Source organism: Urtica dioica, chromosome 11 (genome assembly GCF_054948205.1).
Source record: "Urtica dioica subsp. dioica isolate 48M chromosome 11, U.dioica_male_clone48M_v1_H2, whole genome shotgun sequence".
NCBI lineage: Eukaryota > Viridiplantae > Streptophyta > Magnoliopsida > Rosales > Urticaceae > Urtica > Urtica dioica.
The window spans coordinates 19467391-19482813 of NC_142766.1; the positions used below are offsets into that span (position 1 = coordinate 19467391).

General features: G+C 35.8%; 3 protein-coding genes across 3 annotated transcripts; 1 reads left to right on the forward strand and 2 right to left on the reverse strand.

Annotated features, from left to right (window-relative positions):
* Positions 1–2689: 2689 nt before the first annotated feature.
* On the forward strand, positions 2690–7176 carry BGAL8 (beta-galactosidase 8). The gene is made up of 18 exons (XM_089630201.1): positions 2690–2900; positions 3051–3146; positions 3263–3375; positions 3472–3538; positions 3632–3724; positions 3807–3950; positions 4039–4127; positions 4226–4331; positions 4417–4504; positions 4574–4692; positions 4799–4960; positions 5045–5244; positions 5351–5457; positions 5562–5674; positions 5766–5879; positions 5967–6068; positions 6151–6696; positions 6789–7176. Exons 1-18 carry the CDS (start codon positions 2748–2750, stop codon positions 6894–6896), a joined length of 2520 nt encoding a protein of 839 aa, XP_089486327.1. The 5' UTR covers positions 2690–2747; the 3' UTR covers positions 6897–7176.
* A 184-nt stretch (positions 7177–7360) lies between these two features.
* On the reverse strand, positions 7361–9062 carry LOC149382075 (uncharacterized). Its single transcript, XM_089630202.1, has 2 exons — positions 8585–9062; positions 7361–8251 (listed from the first exon to the last, which is right to left on the reverse strand). The coding sequence occupies exons 1-2, from the start codon at positions 8901–8903 to the stop codon at positions 7509–7511; spliced, it is 1062 nt and encodes a 353-aa protein (XP_089486328.1). The 5' UTR covers positions 8904–9062; the 3' UTR covers positions 7361–7508.
* Positions 9063–12545: 3483 nt separating this feature from the next.
* On the reverse strand, positions 12546–15423 carry PDX2 (pyridoxine biosynthesis 2). The gene is made up of 7 exons (XM_089630203.1): positions 15261–15423; positions 15007–15134; positions 14635–14722; positions 14430–14503; positions 13876–14067; positions 13027–13112; positions 12546–12944 (listed from the first exon to the last, which is right to left on the reverse strand). Exons 1-7 carry the CDS (start codon positions 15313–15315, stop codon positions 12809–12811), a joined length of 759 nt encoding a protein of 252 aa, XP_089486329.1. The 5' UTR covers positions 15316–15423; the 3' UTR covers positions 12546–12808.

A 15423-nucleotide genomic window follows, 5' to 3' on the forward strand; every position in this document is an offset into this window, starting at 1 on the left:
TAATAACATTGGAGTATTAATTCTAATAGTGATCATAACAATTACTATAAATCTTAAAACAAATTAAAAACTGTTAAAAAGATATTATATTAAAAACTGTCTAAAAAAACAGAATAATCCAAGTATAAACTAATTAATGTTACTTAATAATGAGTAAAAGCGCAAATGTAACGCTACACTTTGCAAATTACTAATGTGATACTTGAAGAGTATTTAGTATTAACTAAATAAGCAAGCTTATAATATTAATTAACGGAATCTTTTATTAATACTAGGGTATCTCTCTTTCTAAATTAATAATGAATACTATATGTATTTCAGTTAATGTTTACCCATTTACATTTTCTGGTGCATATAACAAAAAATACTACAAATGTGTATCTTGTAGTCTTCAAACAAAAAATATACGACGTTTTAAAAGAAAAAAAATTAACAAAAATATCGTTTTATGATAAATATGTTAACAAATTCCCGACTAGACCTCGTTCAATGGTAAAAAAAAAAAAAAATCTTCCACCTCAACCGCGCGAACTGACCCACAATTAATTAACCACAATCCTATTTAATCTCTCGCTTTCCTCTTATAAATACACGCACACGCACATTTAAAACAGTCATTCAGTTTTCCACTGAGCTAACGAAGAGGAGAAGAAAAGTAAGTGACGTGTCGTAATTTTTAATTCGAATACAATGTATTAACAAAAATTAAAAGGGATCTATGTATTAAAAAAAAAAATACTAACGTCCCTAGAATTTGGGGTTGTAAAATTTTAATTTGAATGGGAAATTAACTTAAGGGGAAAAATTGTATTATTATTATTATTATTTTTTCAAATTAAAAAACTTTGACTTTCTTAAGCATACAAAATTACATTTTCACAAATTATTATCTTATCAAATTAAGTGTTTTCTTTTATTTTGTACATAATTAAAAAAAAAACGTATATCTTTATTACCCACTCAGTATTTTCTAATAGTCTTATTGGTTGGTCTCATATATAAATAATATTATATGATTTATTTATATATATATATATATATATTATTGTAATTATTTCGACTAAATATTTATCATTGCAAGTCTTTAGTCTACATATTTTAACAAAACTATTTGTTATTTTTAATGATAAAAAATTAATAAATTAAATTTTTAACTTATTATCATAAAAATGCAACAAGCATCTTTGCTCCGCTGCAACGCGCGGGTACCCCGCTTGTTTCTAAATATTTATGGAAAAATGAGTTTAATATTTCCCCCCTAATATTCAATTGTTCACACGATCCAGTTAGTGCACTAGTTGGGAATTTTGGACCATGCACGTGTATTATTATACACCAAAATAGAAGTAGTGGATATGTATATTTTTATATATGGGTCTCAAATTAATTGTAATGCAATCGCTACGTACCATGACATGTAAGTATGAATATACACACACAGCAGACATCATTATCTTAAAATATCACAAAAGGTTATCCAATCTATGCAACAATTTAGATATATTATTTTCAGTTCCTAATCCGTGTACACATTATCCGGAACTAATAACCGACACTCTTCTTCTTCTGGACGAAAAAAAGTGATTTCCTAGTGATAAATACAAAATATAGGGTTATTAAAAAATATAAAGGCGATTAAATATTATGATGAATACAATAGAGAAAAACTATAAAAAAGGGGGATTGAAAATAAACTTTCCCTGCACAAAAAAGTGGAATTCTTGTTCCGGGTGGTTTCATATTTCTGTGCTGAATTTTCAGATTTCCATCCCTATTATTTTTGATGTGGTAGTTCCATTTCGAAGTCTATATCAATTAATTCTCTATCATTTGGAAATCTGAAGACCAAACTTTTTTAAAATTATATATAAGATAAAAAAAAAAGTCAAATGTCTACGTCAGTACATTTTCAAGTGTACAACACAAGCGAGCCTCCCTGTGCCACTGATCTGGTCAAAACAATGCATAATTTACCACACAAGTTAATAACATTGGAGTATTAATTCTAATAGTGATCATAACAATTACTATAAATCTTAAAACAAATTAAAAACTGTTAAAAAAGATATTATATTAAAAACTGTCTAAAAAAACAGAATAATCCAAGTATAAACTAATTAATGTTACTTAATAATGAGTAAAAGCGTAAATGTAACGCTACACTTTGCAAATTACTAATGTGATACTTGAAGAGTATTTAGTATTAACTAAATAAGCAAGCTTATAATAATAATTAACGGAATCTTTTATTAATACTAGGGTATCTCTCTTTCTAAATTAATAATGAATACTATATGTATTTCAGTTCATGTTTACCCATTTACATTTTCTGGTGCATATAACAAAAAATACTACAAATGTGTATCTTGTAGTCTTCAACAAAAAAATATACGTCGTTTTAAAAAAAAATTAACAAAAATATCGTTTTATGATAAATATGTTAACAAATTCCCGACTAGACTCGTTCAATGGTAAAAAAAAAAAAAAAAAAAAAAAAAATCTTCCACCTCAACCGCGCGAACTGACCCACAATTAATTAACCACAATCCTATTTAATCTCTCGCTTTCCTCTTATAAATACTCGCACACGCACATTTAAAACAGTCATTCAGTTTTCCACTGAGCTAACGAAGAGGAGAAGAAAAGTAAGTGACGTGTCATTTACTAACAACCACGAGCTTCAGAGAAATCATTTGGACGAATATTTACTCCTTCTTTTTGTTTCTCTTTCGTAGAGGTTAGCGAAAATGAGAGGCGTGTTTTTTCTCTCGGCTTTGGCTTTGCTTGCGACCACGGCTTTCGCCGTGAACGTGACGTACGATCACAGAGCGGTGGTGATCGATGGGAAGAGAAGGCTTTTGGTCTCTGGCTCTATTCATTATCCTCGAAGCACTCCTCAGGTTTCTCTCTCTCTCTCTCTCTCTCTATATATATATATATATATATACACGTGTGTGTGTGTGTGTGTGTGTGAATGTTATGTATACACACAATATAGTCGATGTATAGTTGTAATTTTTTTCTTTTTCTTTTTCTTTTTTGGAATGTAGATGTGGCCAGACTTGATTAAGAAATCAAAGGAAGGTGGTCTTGATGTGATCGAGACTTACGTTTTCTGGAACATTCACGAGCCAAGTCGAGGCCAGGTTTCAAATTCTAGCTCTCTGTTTTTTTTTTTCCTGAAATAGAAATGCCTTTTTTTTCTTTTCTTTTTTTATCTTCCATATACTGAAATTGTGGTTGTGTTGTGTTCTTCTCTCAGTATGATTTCGAAGGAAACAAAGATCTGGTCCGGTTCGTCAAGGCCGTGGGTGAGGCCGGTATGTATGTGCATTTACGGATCGGTCCTTATGTTTGCGCTGAGTGGAACTATGGGTAAGTACAGTGTGAAATTCTCACTGTTTCTGAATTTGGGTTTTTATTAGATATCAGAAGATACATCTATGGTTTTTCTGATTCAAATTCTGTCAGTGGTTTCCCTGTGTGGCTGCATTTCGTCCCCGGAGTCGAGCTTCGAACCGATAACGGCCCTTACAAGGTCGGTTTCTCATTTTCCTTTCTAGTGTCTCTCACTTGTTTGAGACTTTGCTATGACTAAAACAAAGCTATACGTTCTCGTTGTTTTTTTCAGGCCGAAATGAAGCGATTCACCGGAAAGATAATCAGCCTGATGAAGCAAGAGAATCTCTACGCTTCCCAGGGTGGACCCATTATCTTATCTCAGGTTTGATTCATTTTTTTTAATTAGGATTTTTTTTCTTTCGATTTCTCGGCTTGAAAATATGGGAATGTTGTGTTGGTTTCAGATTGAGAACGAGTATGGAAACATTGCGGAGCCATACGGGGCTTCAGGGAAGTCGTACATCAGATGGTCGGCGGGTATGGCTTTGGCTATGGACACTGGAGTTCCGTGGGTCATGTGTCAGCAAGAAGACGCTCCCGATCCTATCGTGAGACCTTTTTCTCCGATGAATCTCATTGATCTATACACTCTTTTTTTTTCTTTTTTTAATTATTCTAACGAGTGGCTTGTTGCAGATCAACACTTGCAATGGATTTTACTGCGATCAATTCACCCCGAACTCGTACAACAAACCCAAAATGTGGACCGAGAATTGGACTGGATGGTATATTTTTGTTCTTTTTAATGAAACATAAGTCTATGTTCTGTACCTATAAGTCATTTGATGGTTTTTTTTTTTTTTTTTTTGTTCTCTTCTTCCAGGTTTCTTGCTTTCGGGGGCTCATTGCCTTCCAGGCCAACGGAAGATGTTGCGTTCGCTGTTGCTCGTTTCTACCAGCGCGGTGGAACTTTCCAGAACTATTACATGGTACTTCGTAGCTATGAATTTTCATTGCATATATGTTATGTCAATTATATAATTTAAATCTGATTTGATTACTTTTTTTTCACAGTACCATGGAGGTACAAACTTCGGTCGCACTACCGGTGGACCCTTCATTTCCACGAGCTACGATTATGATGCTCCGCTCGATGAGTACGGTATGTATTTGTTATATTTCACCGTGTGTATTTCTCATCCTCATCGAATATTGAATTGATTTTTGCCAGGTATTCCAAGCCAGCCTAAGTGGGGACATCTGAGAGACCTTCACATGATCTTGAAGCAAGTCGAAGCAACTCTCGTGGCCACCGATCCAGCTTATGCTGCTCCCGGCAAAAACTTGGAGGTATATATATCTATATATCTATATTTTTTTTTTGTCCAAAATTTATAAGAGTCCTCCTCGGAACAATGGATATATTTTTGTAACAATTTTTTTTTTTAAATTTCAGACGGCTGTTTATAAAACGGAATCCGGGTGCGTTGCTTTTCTCGCGAACACGGACACGAGATCCAGTGCCACCATGACTTTCAATGGAAATTCCTATGACGTTCCGGCTTGGTCTGTGAGCATTCTACCGGATTGTAAGACTGTCGCGTACAACACTGCCAAGGTACGTCATTTCTCACTGTTTGTTCATCAGGACAACAATTGAAAGAAAAAAAAAAACTTAATGTGGGTTTTCTTTTTTGGACAGATTAATGCTTTGACAACAAAACCAAGCTTTACTCGCCAGTCTTTTAGGAGCGAGGTCGACACGGAATCCTTGCCCTCATCGTGGAGCTGGATAAACGAACCCATTGGAATTTCGAAGGACGATGCATTTTCCAGAACCGGATTGTTGGAGCAAATCAATACAACAGCTGATAAAAGCGACTATTTATGGTACTCATTGAGGTAATGGTTTTAAATAATTACATTTAAGTATTAATTTTTTTTAGCTAATTGATATTATATTCTCTACATGGACTAAGAAAGAAACTCTCTATGTTAAACTTGACAGCCTTAATATCCAAGGCGACGAACCGTTCTTTGATGGTTCTCAAACCGTTCTTCATGTGCAATCTCTCGGCCACGCTGTGCATGCTTTTGTCAATAAGAAACTCGCAGGTGATCATAGAATTCACAATAAGATACTAATATAAGTTGATATTCTTGAATCCTTTTCGACTTCTGTATAACTTCTGCGTGTTTATTCAAATCGATTCATGTAGGAAGTGGAAGAGGAAACAACAGTGACGATTACAAGGTTTCATTAGACATCCCTGTCACACTGAATCAGGGAAAAAACACCATTGATCTTCTGAGTTTGACTGTTGGTCTTCAGGTTCGCATTGTTGACTGACAGACTAATTCAATTTCTACTACATAAATTGTTTTTTTTTCTTAGGCTAATTCTACGTTACAATTATCCTCAGAACTATGGATCATTTTTCGACAAAAAGGGAGCGGGAATCACAGGTCCTGTGAAGCTAAAGAGCTCTATGGGCGGTGCTGCTCTTGACCTCTCTTCTCACAAATGGACATACCAGGTTAGTCCCAAACAGAAAAAAAATAAAATAAAATAAAAACAGAACAATCAATATCATCTCCAAAAATACTAACTTTTCCATGTCCAGATCGGACTTAAAGGTGAAGACTTGGATCTCGGCACCGGAAATTCTTCTCTCTGGAACACGGACTCCGATGTTCCCAAGAAGCAACCTTTAACCTGGTACAAGGTAAAAAATAAAAAAATAAAAAAAAATTTCCAGGCGGATGTAATTGCTAAATACTTACTATTAATTTTTTTTTTTTACGCAGACGAGCTTTGACGCCCCATCTGGAAATAGCCCCGTCGCAATCGACTTCACGGGAATGGGAAAAGGCGAGGCGTGGGTGAACGGAAACAGCATCGGTCGCTATTGGCCGACGGCGATTGCTTCAACCCAGGGCTGCGAAGCTTGCGACTATCGAGGACATTACAGCGCCACCAAATGCCGCAAAAACTGTGGCAAGCCATCTCAGTCTCTGTACCACGTCCCGAGAGAGTGGCTGAAATCGAGCGGAAACACTCTGGTGCTGTTCGAGGAAGTCGGCGGCGATCCGACCCGGCTTGCTTTGGCCGCAAGAAACGTCGCTAGCCTCTGCGCCCACGTGTCCGAGTCGAACCTTCCGCCGGTCGAAACCTGGAGTTCGGACTCGAAATCGAGGAAGCGATCCAAGCCTGTTCTCTCTCTGGAATGCCCTTCATCGAACCAGACCATCACAGACATCAAGTTCGCGAGTTTCGGGACGCCACACGGGATCTGCGGAAAGTACTACCACAGTAACTGTAGCAGTGAAACTGCTCTCTCAGTTTTACAGAAGGTAAAATATATACCAAACTATTATAATATGTTTGAGTGAAGTAGTGGTGGTTTTTTTTTTTTAATTCTGTGTTTGGGTTCTGTGTTGTACAGGCTTGCGTTGGCTCAAGGAGTTGCAAGGTTGCGGTTTCAACAAAGCTGTTCGGCGACCCTTGTGAGAGAGTGACCAAGAGCTTAGCAGTAGAGGCTTCTTGTACATGAGAAGTTCTTAGGACCAGCCTTTAGAAGTTGAGTTCTACAATTTGTAGAACTATATCACCAAGAGTATTTGCATTGTTATTTGAATTATGAGTTTTTCTTTCCCTTGTTTTCTTCCACTTGGCTAGTACCTAAATCTAAAGTGTCAAGCCACAGTGTAGTATTAGTAATAATAGCAGGACAGTGAACATGATAGTTCTCTTGTCGATTTAAGGCAAATTTAAGGACCTTGTGATTTGTTCATCATAAGAAAATCAAAGCATTTGTTTTCTTATTTACTGTATCTCTGCCTTTCACTTCCGACTTTTGTTCATCTATTGAATTACAATCTCAATATCGAGCAAAAAAAAAAAAAATTCAAAATATCAATGGTTGAAAGAAAAAAAAGCAATTTTGTTGATCCACACAAAAATTAGTAATGAATAGAAGAGCAATCTTAATAGCCCTTTATTTGTGTATTAACTCCCTTTAGACACAACAAATACAATTTTTACTTAAACCATCAAGTTTTTCAAACTTTCACATAACAATAAAATAAGCACATTTAAGATTTTCATCAAACACAAAAAAACAAATTACATCGTCTTTACTTTTTTTTCTTCATCCAATTCATATTCAGTACTGGGCAACAACAAGATCATCATCACCACCACCACCACCGGAGCTCGAAGGGCGTTTAAACCTGCAAGCATTGCAGATCGGAGAATAGAGAGAAGGAGTCTGGTACTTATCCTCGCCGCCCATCATCGGCATCGGAACCCCGATCTTAACCGGGCTCACGTACCCGGGCCTGTAAGTCTTCCCTAGAACCCCTTCAACGAGCTCCGAAAGGTTCGAGAATCTGAACTGAGTCTCGAGATGAGCGAAAGAATCCCCGGCCGGGATCTGATAGTTATGAACCCGATTCTCCTCCTTCCCTATAGGCCTCACTTTCACGTCCATCTCCAAAAGCCCGCCAACCGTGACTCTCACGCTGTTCACCTCATCGGTCCTCTCCACGCTCACAAACCGCTTTTCGGTCTCGACGCTCCACTCGTCGAGCCCCACGTGGACGTCCCGGCCGTCCCAGCGGATCGCGAGAGAGTCGACATCGTCGTGCCACGTGGCGACTCTGTTGGCGGAGACGACGAGGGTGTGGGAGTCGAACATGACGGCGAGGGCTTGGACCCAGGTGTAGTCGCGGGTCCGGCCCTCGGGGCGGGTCCCGATGAAGTGGGCGTTGATGTGGAGAGACTCGTCGGAGACGATGGCGAAGTCGCCGCCTTTGGCGCCGTGGAAGTAGAACATCACTCCGTCGCCGCCCACGAATCTCGGGTCGTAGCACAGCGACCCGTACCCGTTGCAGTTCGCCTTCCTGACTGTTTGAAGTAGAACGTACGTAAATGCATGCATGCAATGTAAGACATGCACGACGTCACTTTATTGATTTTGAATTTTTATTGTTTTCGTTTCTTTTCAAAGAAGGTTTGAGCTGATATCCTTATTCAAAACCTAATATCCTTGGTATGGACTTATCAAAGAAATATTGCCCTCTTAAAACTGAGGGACTCTTTAGTTTATGAAAAATATAACCCATAAAATCTCTTAGTTTTTAATCTATATATGACCTTATCTGAAATATAAAAAAAAATTATAATAATTTTATTAGCCCCTAAAAAAACTCATATGTATATGAAATAATAGGGTCTTACACTTGCAAGTGACTTCGCATTTGCTGCTACAGTCAAGGAAACAGCCTTTAAGCTTCTTGTTCTTCTTGGGCTTCCTCTCTGGGCACTCTTTGGGGCAAGTCAACGTCTTTTCAGTGCACGACCCTCTGGCCTTGCATAACCCTCTTTCCCGACCCGAACTTGACGGCTCCAAAACGACGTAGTTCGTTGACGCTGGGTCCAAATATCCCTTCTTCCCCTTCTTGTCGTCATCTTTCGCCGTCACCGCCGTTATTTGGACGGAGATCATGAACACCGCCAACAACGCCACCGCTACAACCCACGACTTTCTTTGACCCATCTCTCTCTCTCTCTCTCTCTCTCTCTCTCTCTCTCTCTCTCTCTCTCTGTATATGATATATATGTCGCGCTTTTGTTAAAATTAATATCTCTCTTTTTTTTCTTCTTCTTCTTCTCTGATCTGTGTGATACTCGATGTCTATTCAATTCAGAGATCTCTTATTGTTTTGAGGGATAGTACATGAGTGTGTGTATATATATGTCCGGTTGTTTGCTAGCAAGGCCTTGAATATCGGGTTAAGCACGTGAGTTCATTAATTAATTGGTTATTGCTTTGCTTTAACTTTTATTTTTTATGTTTTGGGTTAGTAAAGACGCGGTTATCTTTAAGCTAATGGTCATGCGTTGACATCACACTAAATAGAAGAGACCTGGCTTTTAAAAACAAAATTGCTTTTTGTATGTGTGAATGGTAATAATAATAATAATAATAGAAATGCGTGCTTCGGGGTCAAAAATGGTTTTGTGAGTAGAATATTTTTTCCTTAATGCAATGACCGACCCATTAGCACAAGTTGCAGAGGAATTTCACATGAAGCATTGTTTTAGAATGTTGAATAAATATTACTACAAGTTGGCTAGAGGAATTTCTAGTGTTGACAAATAAAATGCTCGCTTAAACATGATGGATTATTGGCATGCAGCTTAAGCAATACTAGTTATGAAGAGCTATTCCTATTCCTTGCAAAATAATTATGCGGACGATCGATGATATTAAAATTTGAAAGGCCAGAGCAGACATAAACCTTAATGGCTGGACCAACTCGCTTACGTTCATATTACTCTAGATATAACTCATGTCCTTTTTATTTATTAAAAAGACCCATTTATTTTATAAAAATTACATGGCTTTTTTGGAACTTTATGCATTTTTTTTTTTGGAAATTGAGCTAATGGCCTTGGATCCCAACAATGTACACTTCTATGTATTTAATTTAATTTAATTCTCAGCTGTACATCTTATATTTGCTTATTTCTAGGTTTAGCCAGCCATTAGTTGCTCATTGCTTGAACCCTAACCCAAAGGTTTCTATAAAACACACGCACGCGTATATATATACACAATACACACATACATAAATACCATAGGAAGTATCATCTACGAAGTTTAGATGATACCCGTTGCCAAATATATATGTTGTCCAAAAGGGAAAAAGAATTAATGTGGTTAGACCAAAGAAAAGTCAAAACGTGAAATGAATCACATCACATGGTAACTCGCGGATCTCACTCCGATGAAACCACCTATCTCACATGGCGTCTCTCACGACACGGAAACGCGACTTCATGTTGCATCTATGGTATTGGAGTATATTTATTGGTGACGTATAGGAGTTTATAAAATTAGTTTTTGTAGTGCTTTATTTTTCATTTACTTTGATTTGTTATCGTCGGCAAGAATGGAAGACTAGCTAGAAGTAGCCACATTTAGCTTATATGATTTAGACAACTTGATATCGAATTTTTCCAATTTTTTTGAAGTCAATGTGATTTCAATAACAAAAATACGAATTAAAGTAAACGACAAATGTAGTCAGAAAATTCTTTAGATAAACGACACTTGAAGTTCTTATATATAGTTGACTTTTATAGTAAATTATTGATGGGAATATAATTAATGAAATGGATATAATCAGAGTATAAGCGTGATAGAGTTCCAATTTCGGTGGCTGATCATGTTTTGCTATTTTCTTGATCGAATCCAATAACATAAATAATGATTTGCATGACACTGAATGCTAATTAGTGATCATACTAAAGACACAAGTGGCACTTAAAAAACAAGACATAAGTAGCCATTTAGCATAATTGTTCCATATTACAGTAGTGAAAAGAAATTGTTTACACTGACGGACTATTGGTTGGCCAACTGAACAATTTTTTAATTTTTTTTATAACCTAATTGTATGGGTCTTGTTTTATATGTCTTTCATCGCCGGCCTCTCTAAAGTTTTTTCTTCCAATAGGATTTAATAACTAAAAACATATGGTAGTTTTTTTTTTTTTTTTTTTTTTTTTTGGTCGAGTGGCTATCTATCCATATGAAGTGTTATAAATTTGGAAATAGTCAACGTTTCGTTAATTTTTTGTAAATAGTCACGTAAATCTATTTACTCTATAAATAACTTAAAACGCAGAATAAATTTCTAATAAATATGACTATTTACAAAATATTTACAAATTTTTTTTGCTATTTACGAAAAATTTACAAAATGTTAGCAAAAACGCAAATCCTTATATTTATGTGGCTTATATCGCTAGTTTTTGTTTTTTTCCTAATAACTAAATGTACTGCATTAATAAACAGAAAAAGAGACCGATAAACTTCGATGCAAGGTTCGATTGGTACGACGCATCTCCTTATTTATAATTAAATTCAGGGAAACTTTATATAAATCATCGTTGTTACAACATTGGAAAATCAAGATTGCTTTTGTGCATATTTGAAAAACAAAAAATTTAGGTTTAAGAAAAGACAAAAAAAAAAATTAAGTTTAAGAAAAGTAAAAAATATTCTTAAATGTCATACGACACATAACCAATTCAATCTCTAACACAACCAGCACTATTTTTTTTTCTTAATAATGTAACTTTAAATATTGTTCACTAAAACGTGAAAAAAACTATAAAAAAAAAAAAAAAAAAAAAAAATAAAAAACTGATAAAGAAACTTACTGATAATGAAGAAAACTTGGACATTTTAAATAAAAATGAAAAAAATGAGCTTGTGCTGTGTATGGGATTGAAGAGGTTATGTGTTGTACGGCATTTTTAACCTTTCTCATACACAGCCTATTAAATATATAAACCAAAAGTTTTAATTAATAACGGTCATATCATAAACGATAAATAATTACAACTTAAATACTCAATACAACTATTAAAAACACGCTCTCATCCTACATCAAATTTCATAATTAATTTAAAACATGCGTCATTTTTCATATTTCACTCATATTTTCAAAACATTTCACTAATAACCGTTTCTCTTTTTTTCAGACAAAAATACTTTCATGTTTCAAAAATTTAGTCAACAATTATTGAAATCTGATCATCCATTATTGAAATCTGGTCAACAACTATTGAAATCTGATTAACTGTTATTGAAATTTGGTTAAAAGTTATTGAAATCTGGTAAATGGTTATTGAAATCTGGTCAACTATTGAAATCTGATTAACCATTATTGAAATCTGATTAAAAATTATTGAAATCTAATCAATGGTTATTCAAATATATCCAGCTATTCAAATCTGATTAACTGTTATTGAAATATGATTAACTGTTATTGAAATCTGGTTAACAACTATTGAAATCAAATTATCTGTTACTAAAAACGGTTATTTACGAAAATTAAAAAGTTCAGCGGCTAATATTGAAAAAAGTTAGAAAAAAGGTTACTTTGGAATATTTTATAAGATAAATATGTTTATGTTTCTTGATAGTTTCTCTAATGGAAATTTGCTCGCTTTTTTTTTCCTTTTTTTTTTTAACCTTTTTGCAGGTCATACTCTGATTATAAGTGCTTGCCATTTTTAAGATGACTGAAAGAATCTTCACCCTTTTCCAATCTACCAGTCAAGACAACAAGTTTGTGGAGTTAAATCACCAAACCTCAAAAGATTAAATCGTTGCATGAATATATAGACAATAACTAGAAGTTATAACTTATAACACAATACATGTTTCACTTCCTCTGAAACTATTTAGTACACTCACAAGACCAATCACCTTTAGTTCAGGTCAAATAGCTTTGTAAGAATTATTAAGCTGAAAAAAACAAACAAACAAACCAACAAACAAACTATAATGCATAAGGAGCAATCATGCACTAGAAGTAAGGCCTATGCCTAGGAAAAGAATGTAGTAATAATAATAATAAAAAATATATAAGACGAAAAGTCACTTCATTCCTTAATGTTACTATAATATACGGGAAGGTCGATTCTGGGCTGGCCTGAATCTGAATCGGCCTCCACAGGAGCGAGACCACTGGATGATCCTTCTCCGGTCTCACTCATCATCTTCAAGAAGTAACTATGCCTGTATAACCACTTGTCAGAAAATACCCGAACCCGGTAAATCTTTTATGACCATATTTAGTGGTGGAAGAAAAGAGCCGTACCATCGAGTATCGGCGGTGAGTTCGGGATGGAAAGCTGTCCCCAGCAAGTTCCCTTGTCTTACAGCCACAATTACTCTATATTTACCCTATATTTTTAAATCATTTATCAAGTTCAAAGACAGCGATCAATTCCGTGGCGTTACAATGTACTTCTACTCAACACGATCATAATCACTCGAACAATCGCACTTTACCCCTTTCTCAACTTGACAAGAGAATCATAACAATGTATTTTATGAAATCGTACTTTTACAGACATGTTTTTGATAAATCAAGAAAAGAGAGAGCGGAATTAAGCTTCATGAAAACTGGCTTTGGTCATTTTCTTCATGACCATAATACCTTCTTCAGTAAGGGTAAGTTTGGCACCCGGAAAATGCAAGGAACAGTGGAAATCTAAGGAAATAAAAATGGAAGAGAAAATAGGAGGGACTATAGGAAAATGCAAGGAACAGTGGAAATCTAAGGAAACAAAAATGGAAGAGAAAATAGGAGGGACCATATAAAATTCGTATTTTGTGTTAGGAAGTCATGAAAACTATGTGAGAAAATAAAGATGGATGATGAGAAGAGAGACATAAAATTGGGATTCATATGTACAAATTTATATAACATTTTATTTTCCACCAAATCGGCCAAGGAAAATGAAATCCGGTCTTAAGTTATACATTTTATTTTCCCCTCTTATTTTCCATCGATCGAAACAACACAAGAAAAATAAGAGGAATTCCATTTTCCCTTCCCTCCTATTTTCCAGGTTCCAAACCGACCCTAACTAATCTTATGATTTCAAGATAAAGAGAAATAAACAGATTCATAGAGCTAGAGGCAAAAGAGCAAATGTCACACCTCTTCGCTTGCAGAGGCAGAGTTTTGATCGGAGTCCGCGGTGGACTGAGAAGCAAGCTCAGCCAGGACCTGAACTGCGGGCCCCACTTCAAGTATGGCCGGAGCGCGGATGAAAACTCCCCGGAATGTTTCCGGACCGCCTTCCTTTGCTGATAGCTCCGGCGCCGGAATCTCCGCCTCGAAGCTCTGGATCTGATAATTCAGTTCTCGGTTCAGATTCATGCAAAAACGCATACAAGCCAATCGATATAAAATATATACAAGCAAACATAAACTTAAACAGAGAACAAAACTCAATCATCCAAATTAGTTTTCTTTATTAGTCAATCAGCTCATTTTCCCTTCTTGTACATAAACGAAGATACAAGCAAACCATCGAAAACTTTGTGTCGATTTATGTGTTTACGATGGGAAACTTAACCCAAGAACACGATTTTTGCATTTCTAAAATACTATCGTAACAAACATTAAGCTTTGATATTTCACTGCTAATTAACGCACACATAGACATGCAAATACGAATTCTACAGCACACTAAGTTGGGTTTTTATAACCTGACTGCCAAAGAAATTTCTGTTCACGGTGCAATCAAGGCCTCCAATCAGCTCTTGTCCTCCTAACTTCTGCCCTGAAAAGTTTCCACCACCATAGTTTCAAACTTACAAGTAATTCAATTTCCAATAACACTTTAAAAAAAAAAGAATATGGAATCACTGACAACTGATTGGGTAAAGAACAAGAAACACGAAGACGACGAACCCGTGGCTTTGTCGGCCAAGAAGATAAGGCCGGCACAAGTCCCCCAAACAGGCTTCCCCGTCTTAACAAAATCCCTCAACGCCGGAAACTAATCGGAATCAATAAAAACAAACAATTCTAATTCTATTCAGCCAAAAAAAAAAAAAAAACAAAAAAACAAAAATAATAATAACAATTCTATATTGAAAAAGTCCAGAATTGCTCTAATCTAATACCACAGCATCCATAACCAAACAACAACAAGCAAATTCAAACTTATGGGTAGTTTTTTTAACACACAAAAGAACAAAGCTTGAAAGCATATATATATATATATATATATATATGTGTGTGTGTGTGTGTGTATGTAGAGTGAGAGAGAGAGAGAGAGACGAGGTTGTGGTAATGGGCGAGCTTAGCCATGGTGGTACTCTCTCCACCAGGAATGATAAGAGAAGAGACATTCTGAAGCTGCTCTGCCTTTCTAATCTCAACGCCTTTAACACCAACCCTTCTCAGCGCTGCCAATTCAACCCATTCAATACGCCAACAAACACATAATATGTGTATATATATATATATGACAGACATGTATAAGCATTTGTTCGATTGAGAGAGGAGATGATAAAATAAAATAAAAAACAGACCCGCAATGTGTTCGTTGAAAGACCCCTGTAGAGCTAGAACGCCGACCACAGCCATTGTTGTGTTGTGTTGTGTGCGCGAAAGTGGCGGCGTTCTTGGGTCCTCGTGTTTTTCTATGGCGCCACTCAAATTCGTTTTTTCTTCTTGATTTTTTATTTGTACTTT